A 7,948-nucleotide genomic window follows, 5' to 3' on the forward strand; every position below is an offset into this window, starting at 1 on the left:
TCAGGCCCCGTCTCGGCCCACAGCCCGAAGCTGGGACCTGGTGTGCTATGCGTCAGCATGCACGCACACGGCTGTGCTAGGGAGGAGGGACCGAGGAGGACAGTTCGGGGACGGGGCGGTGGGGGAGCTGGGCCACGGGGCAGATAGGGCCTAAGAGGCGAGCCCAGGCTGGGCTCATGCAGAGGCGCGATGTGTATCCCGACAACAGACAGGCTCCTAGAAGCTGATGTTCTTCAGGTCCGTGGAGCAGCGGTACCTGCCATCCAGGCACCTGGAGCACAGCAGGTTGGGCAGGCAGGGGCAGGTGTGATGCTGGCGTTTTCTGAAGAAGGGGACCTGGGAAAAGAGAAGAAGGAGGACTCCTTCACCATAAGGGAGGTGGGCCTCCTGGCAGGAGCCTCTGGCCAGTCCAGCCCTGGCCGGTGGCTTACTCCTCCGACCAGCCCGACAATAAGTTATGACAGAGGGGGAAACGGAGGCACAGTGGCTGAGCGACATGCCAAGCTCACGCAGCTAATTTGTGGAGGAGCCAGGATTTGAACCCAGGCAATCTGGCTCTTGGGACAACGTAATCAGCCACAACACTGTCCTTCCACTCCAGCCTTAAAACACCACAAGTCCCCGCGCTGCCTAGCCAGGTCCTCTCGCCGGCACACGCGTGCATGCACGCACACACGTTGGTGGACCGAACATCACTTATAGCTCACCTGTGATGTGCTCAACGCTAGGGGGTGCTAGGGATGCAGCGGTGGACAGGACAGGCACCGTCTCTGCCCTGTGACTCACCCAGAGACTAAACTATTGAGGTTTCCTCAGCGGAGGGTGAACAGGAACGGTTATGATCACAGATAGGGTCAGACTGCCCGGGTTCAAATCCTAAGTCTGCCACTTCCCAGCTGCGTGACAACTGGCAAGTTCTTTAGTCTCTGTGTCTCAACTTTATTATCTGCAAAATGGGTTAATAATAGCACCTACCACATATGGCTGTAAAGAGGTTTAAACTATACAACTGCGAAAGGACTTAGTCTGACAAGTGGCCCATGGTAAGCACTCAGCATTAGCTTTTACTGCCACTGGTGTCTCCTTTGGGAATATAGATCCGCAGCTGAACCACCTCACACACCCCGAGGCGGCAAGGACTGCCTCGCCATCCCACCTCCCCATCCCCCAAGAGGCCCGGATCAGGAGGGTGACCACAGGAGGATGCTCTGAGCCCAGAAGAAACGGGGCTCCTGGGTGCAGTTGTGCTTCCCTGAGGAGCATGACAGACTCCTGAACCGCAGGGAGCCCGGGGGAGGGGGCTGGCACGCGGGGTCCCCATGCACACCTCTTGTTGCTCCTGTACCCGGCCCTTCTATGCCCCCTGGGCTGGGAGCTGCCTGTCAGTGGACGGCAGCAGGGTGCGTAGGGCCCAAAAGAGTACAAGTCCCTCCTTGAAGCATATGCCCTGGGCCTGTGGCTTGCCTCACCCTAACCAGACCCATCCCTTGGATGGGAGGCCATTTTGTGTGAGTCTTATTTCATGTTCTTGAGGGAAAGTTCCTATGGGTAGAGAGCATTCAGGCCCCCTTGAGAATCTGAGCTCATCAGATCTGAAAGAGACTTCGGGAGCGATCGGTCTCTTCCCTCATATACACGAGGCGACTGAGGCCCAGAGCAGTCATGCTAATTGCCCAAGGCCACTCAGCAAGTGAGCAGCTGGGGTTCCCGCCCCCAGGTCTAACAGGCTGTGTGATTAGTACCCCCCCACACTCCACCCCAGGCTGCCTCCAAGGAGCAAGGAGGCGGTGCCCCACCCCCCTGAGATGTCAGCCATCTGGCTCTGGGCCTTGAGCAGGTCTGTGCGGTACCTTATGGCTGCCGGGGTGACACTCCTCTCCTTCCCGCCCCAGCGGGGTGCACATCCGAAGCCCACGTAGCCACAGGCTGATGGCACAGCACGTGCCCGCCCCACACTGGACATCTCGCTCACAGGCCTGCGAGGGGAGACAAAGCAGCCATTCGTGCCCGTTAGTGCCCCCCAAGAGAAAGCAGAAGGGAGAGGTACATCCAAAACCCTCACAGCAGCCTCGCACCCCATGCCGCACATCCGTGCTCCTGCCTCACTTGCGCCGGGATGCTCAGGGCTCAGCGGGGCATCAGCACTGAGTCTGGGGACCCCTCCAAGCTCCTCGGAGGCCACCCCAGTAGGGAGGCAACGCTCCTCTTCAGACCAATGCAGAGGTCAGGAGACACAGCTCTTCCAGCCCCAGGACATGCTCCAAGGATGCTGGTGAAATGGGACTGATCTGAGCTCCTAGAGATGGGAGGGGCATTGATGGCCCAAGCCCCTAGGGGCTCAGTCCTTGGTTAGTCCAAGCTCCTCCCATCTGGACCCTGCCCTCGGCTCACCCAGGATGACGTGGTGACCCGGAAGCAAGGTCCCAACCTTGACCCCACACCCGGGGATGGTGCCTACCTTCCCCATGCCGGCCCCCACCTCAGCCCTCCCCTTGGTCCTCACCAGAAGCTCAGCCTCACCCGAGGTGCCAGCACCCCAGAGAACAAGGGGCTCCCCCGGGGCTTCTCTGCTGGCCTCCTTGATCCCCAGATAGGGATGGACCCCTCTGGGTTGGGCTCCAGAACAGGAGCTAAGCGGCCTTGGCTGGTTTCTGGAAGTTGCCATTTGTAAACAAGCCCACCCAAGCCTGCTTTAAACAAAAGCCTGAACGGGGGGAAATAGACCTCTGAACTGCTCCAGCCTCAAGCAGGGCCACAGTGGAGAAGCACCCGATCTTGGCACTCCCAGAGAAGTTTGGTGGCTTTTCTGAGCTGAGATTCACAGCTGCGGAGCACCCTCTGGCTACCTGGGTGGGACCTGGCAGAAACTGGAAGCAGCCAACTTGCTCAGCCCCGGGAGGGAAAGTGGGGGTGCGGGGTCTGCTTGCCACCCGGAGGAGGTGCAAGTGACAGTCACCTGGCTGTGCAGGTCTCCAGCCCAGTGAGGGCACATCTCACACACCCACCAGGCCCTGCAAGCCCGGGGTTAGGGCCAAGTATACCTTCCCTGACTCTTCTTCTACAGAGCTGGAGCACCATTGTCCCACTCTGGCAGGAGGGACCGTCCAAGCCTGAATCCAGGATGGTCACAGTCCAGGGAGCAGGGGCGTGTGGTGGTGTCCGCCCAGCCTCTTCCTGGGAGTCAGCCTTGGGGCCTCAGCAAGGCATGGAGAGTGGAAAGAGATCCTCACCCCCTGAGGACGGGGTCCCACCCTCTCCTTGTCCTGTCTGTCATGCATGTCCTCCTACCCTAGATTTCTCTCTCACTGCGCTATTCAAAGGGTCCTCTTGAAGGGTTTACTAGAAAGAGATTTTCCCACCACCACTTGGCCAGATGTTGGAGCTGGCCCCATGAGGTCACCTGGGCGTCAAGGTCAACCCGCAGCGCCCATCCCTTTTGGTGGCTTCTCTCCTTTGTTCTTAGCCTCCCCGATCATCAGGCTACACAGTAGGAGGATTCAGAGGCTGATTCATTAGGTATAATTTTGCCCTAACAATGTTATTCATGCTCTGGGTCTCAAAAGCATTGACTTGCCTTTAATATGTGTTTGTCTTTGAAACTCAAGTCTTTTTCCTTTAAAAAGGAGAAGAAAGAAGTTTTCCTTTCTGTGATCATGAAAACTAATGTGATTCCAAGAGACATTTGGCATTTTTCTACATTTCCATTCTCTATGTGAAAAGTTGAAGGACGCTGGGGAAAAATAAATAAATTTCCCTCTCTCGCTCTCTCTTTTTTTTTTTTTCCTAGTGGCTTTGATCTGAAAGCTCTCAGGTATTACTCTCCATTTTAGTAAGAATGGTCCCACCACTGTAACACATTTGAGGGTGGTCCCGGGGAAAGCCCCAGTGTGAAGGCAGGCAAGCACCCCTGTGTGGGGAGCCTCCACTGGGAGGCTAGATTTCCACTTGTTATCCAATGCCTGCTTTTGGGTACACCCAGCCAAATGCTCTGATCAGAACCAGGCACAATTAAAATATACAAATAATAAAGGAAGGAAAGAATTTCAAGACCATCTTTCTTAAGAGTAGAAAAAGCAGAGGTTAAACATCCCCAATTAAAGCTAATAAGGTCACTGCCTTTAATTAAGTCAAGATGCTGTGTAAATTACACTTGACATGTGGACCAGATTGTATAAAAACCAAAATTTACACAAAAGATAAATTATGGGGTGCTAATCAACTTTATGAAAGAATTCCTTATTACACAATTAGGAATCTTCATGTTCTCCAAGGTCTAAACTTCAAAATGTTCGATGTTCTCCTAATGCAATTGAAAATTTTAGATTGGATTTACACACAGCCTCTCCAAAGTAGATCCCGTCTAGGAGGGGGGTAAGGTCCAACTAATCCAAAAAGCATGTGGAATGCCTCTCTGAAATGCTGGCTGACCGCTGACTCCTCAGTTTTTTTGGTTTGCCCCCTGTGTGGTTGCTGGCTCCCATCCAAGCAGACCCTGACACCCTCCCAAAACCCAGGGCAGAGAGGGAGTTGGACGCCTTACCCCTGTGATCACGGCACAGTCCAACACGGTCACCAGAAGAAACATGATTGAGACTCGCATGGCACCTCTCATGGTCATTTGGGGTGAAGGCACGACGCTGCCCGTTCCACAGCCTCTCTCTTGTTCCCGCTCAGCCTCCTGTGCCGGCTGGGAAGGCCAGGCTGTCTGGCCCCCTCCCTCCTCCCAGATTTATGCAGTCCGATCCAAGCTGCCTGTGGATGCCTTGCTCTGCTTTTCCCTTCCCCGTCACCAGTGCTATTCAGATGATCTCAGGGATGAACATGAGACCTGAATCCCTAATGACATCAAATCACCATCAAAACCAATAAAAAATGAGCACATCGGGGGCGTTGACAGGGGCTCGAACTCTCCGAGGAGCGCAGAGAGGCAGTCAGTTACATACATTTCACTCCATGGTCTTCTGCGCCTCTGGGACATCCTTCTATTCTGCTTGGGGCGGGGGGTGGGGGGTGGCTCTGACAATGAATTAAGGGATTTACAACATCACCATTAATCCTTTCCTGCTCCAAACTATGCAACATACAGGATCATCAGTCCCCTCACAGTCAAGCCAACAAGAATTATCTGGGCATTTACCATTTGTTCAGCACCGAGTTGGTGGCCCAGAGGACACGGATGGGTAAGGCAGTGTCCCTGGTTCTCTAAAAGGTTAAAAGTCCAATAGGAGACATAAGACAGTGAGAAAACAAGGCCATGCCGGTGGGGTTGATGTCTCTGAGAGGCACACATGAAGAGTAGCTCTCTAAGAGGCTCAGGAGTCACTTGGTACAGGACTCAGTGTCACTTGATACAGGAACCAGAGGGCAGAAGATGAGCACAGGTCTCTGCTTGGGTGCGACTGCAGCTAAAGGGCACCAGGAGCCTCCCCACTGTCTTTTTGGATTTAGAGTGAGCATGAGAGTGGGCGAACAAACACGGTGGGCTCAGGTGCCAGTCTGGTAGGAGGTTGACTTGGGGCATGGTCCCTCCTGCTGGGTGAAGAAGCCCCCAGTCCCAGACTTCCCATGCCAGCCAACCCAGAGAGAGCTCCCAGAATCCTGTATCAGGCAATCTTCTTTCCTCCACAAGGATAAAAAGCTATTATTTCCAAGGCATGCTTTGACATATGTTAATAGATGTTACACACACCAATGAATAAATAAAAGATGTCTATAGTCAACACTTAGAGAAACACTGATTATACAAGTTCAACTAGGATTTTTTACTGCAGGACTTTTCAGAGCCTTTCATAGGCTACCAAGCAGGAAATGCAATTTGTAGTATCTCCCAAACCAAATCATCCATCAAATGCTTTTTTCTTGGAGTGTCTCAGAGAAATAGGGTTCCTACATAGAAACGCTGGCAGGCATTTACGAGTGCAAAGGGAGATGAACTAGCACAGTAGCTAAGAGCTAGACCCCAGAGGCAAGACATCTTGACTTCTGATCCCAGATGGCTCATTCGTTTTATGACCCCAAGAATACTGTCAGTCTCTCTAAACCTCAGTCTTCTCATCTATAACATGGGGGTGATAATACCACTTACATTACAGGGTTTTGTGAGTATTCATCCATTTATTTTTTCATTGACTATGTATTTATTTATGACTACTAGATTGAAGGCACTGTTCTTGGTGGTGGAAATAAAGCAGTGAACGAAAAAAGGTTCCTGCTCTCAGGTAGCTTTTCTTCTAGTGAGGAGATAGGTAATAGACAACCAAACAGATTTATAATAAAATGGCTGGGTGTGCTGAGTTCTTTTTTTTTTCTTCTTTTCTTTTTTTTAAGATTTTGTTTATTTGACAGAGAGAGACCCAGCGAGAGAAGGAACATAAGCAGGGGGAGAGAGAGAGGGAGAAGCAGGCTTCCCGCCGAGCAGGGAGCCCAAAGCTGGGCTCAATCCCAGGACCCTGGGACCATGACCTGAGCCAAAGGCAGATGCCTAACGACTGAGCCACCCAGGCGCCCTAGGTGTGCTGAGTTCTATCAGAAACAGAAGACAACAGAGCTTAACAACAGGTGATATTTTGGATGGGGTGAGTGTCTTTCCGAAGAGACACTAGAGAAGGCCTAATAAAATGAAGGGATGATCTGGGCAGCACCCGGGGAGGCGAACCAGAGCAAAGGCCCTGTGGCAGGGCCTTCTTGGCCAGTTCCAGGAGCAGCAAGGAGGGTGGCAGGCAGGGGATGGGAGGGGTTACAGTTGGAGCAGGAGCTGGGGCCATGCCCTGCCAGCCTTGCAGGACACGGTAGGGGCCTGACTGCAAATGTGCCAGAGATCTTGGACGGTTTGGGGCAGGGGAAGGGGGGGGGGGATGTCATTTATACTTTGAAAGGCTCTCTCTGGCTGCATATAGAGAATTACCTGAGCTAATGCGCGTGACATGCTTATCACCATGCCCGGCATAGAGCAGCGGTTTGCTAACTATTAGCAATTTGTATCACAAAAAAAAAAGATGGGCCTATCTGCCTTAATATATGTCCTGTGAGGTGGGCATCAAAATAATGAACCTGTTCGGCCCACCTGTACGCTGAGCACTGAGTCAGGTGCACAGCCAGAGAACTGAGGGACCACCCGGCCTGTCAGACGCTTACCCGGAGGAAGAAAGCAGGGTCACACTGGGTGCTGGAGGAGCTCCCGAAGCAGTCCTGTGGGTTCTGGGTGTCCCCACAGATGCCACCTCACACAGGCCGCCTTCCATGAGACAAGAGTAGATGATGGCTGATCACCCCCAGTCCTCCCCCTGCCTCCCATTCTCACCCCTCCCTTCAACACAAAACTACTTATCCCTTCACTACCTGGTGAAGAACGGTAGCGAGAGATACTGTTGCAAACAAAGCCAATAACATTGATTGAAAGCCTTGTATTCACCTTGAACGCTGGCACTTGAGGAAAAGCCAGCTTGATTAGAGGAAGGTAAGGGATAGCTGGTGACTTTGGTGGAAATCCCACAAGAGGTTTTTGGGGAGCTTTCAGGGTTCTTTACCTGATAACTTGATGAAGCAAACATTTGCCGAATGCCTTCCACATGCCAGGCCCAAGAGCTCATGGTTCCCAGGTCTGATTTCTCTCGGGCACTTGAAGCTCTCCTGTTCCTGTGTACATGTGGATTTCAATAGTATTCCTGGCACGTTTTAGCCAAATCAGGGTCACTTTGGGCTGACAGATGTAGCACAGAAGAGAGAGCAGGAGTGGGGAGGCCCTGAACTAGACAGGCAGGAACCCCAGGAGACAAAGGAGAAGTGAGTGGTGAGGAGAAAAACATAGTGACAAGTACTAACAATGACCTTGCGTGTCCCCCAAGGACAAGAAAGCTGGTGAGATGTGTGGGGCCAGAGAGGGTGAGGCAGGTGGACGGGGACAGCCTGCTGCTGAGTGATTGCACGAGAGGGCTCCATGTCACACGCC

At 52.9% G+C, this 7,948-nt stretch overlaps 1 protein-coding gene across 1 annotated transcript; it reads right to left on the reverse strand.

Annotated features, from left to right (window-relative positions):
• Positions 1-216: 216 nt before the first annotated feature.
• PROK1 (prokineticin 1) lies at positions 217-4,786 on the reverse strand. The gene is made up of 3 exons (XM_035020125.1): positions 4,541-4,786; positions 1,851-1,976; positions 217-336 (listed from the first exon to the last, which is right to left on the reverse strand). Exons 1-3 carry the CDS (start codon positions 4,616-4,618, stop codon positions 217-219), a joined length of 324 nt encoding a protein of 107 aa, XP_034876016.1. The 5' UTR covers positions 4,619-4,786.
• Between the last annotated feature and the right edge of the window lie 3,162 nt (positions 4,787-7,948).

This window comes from Mirounga leonina, unplaced genomic scaffold (assembly GCF_011800145.1).
Source record: "Mirounga leonina isolate KUSES-001 unplaced genomic scaffold, KU_Mleo_1.0 Mir_173, whole genome shotgun sequence".
NCBI lineage: Eukaryota > Metazoa > Chordata > Mammalia > Carnivora > Phocidae > Mirounga > Mirounga leonina.

Excerpts from the sequence above, each read along its gene's own strand:
- PROK1 (XM_035020125.1), bottom strand. The coding sequence starts at position 4,618 with ATGACCATGAGAGGTGCCATGCGAGTCTCAATCATGTTTCTTCTGGTG. Across the intron at positions 1,977-4,540 it reads ACTGTGCCGTGATCACAGGG|GCCTGTGAGCGAGATGTCCA; the intron begins GTAAGGCGTCCA and ends CTCCCCTCGCAG. Across the intron at positions 337-1,850 it reads GTCACCCCGGCAGCCATAAG|GTCCCCTTCTTCAGAAAACG; the intron begins GTACCGCACAGA and ends CTCTTTTCCCAG.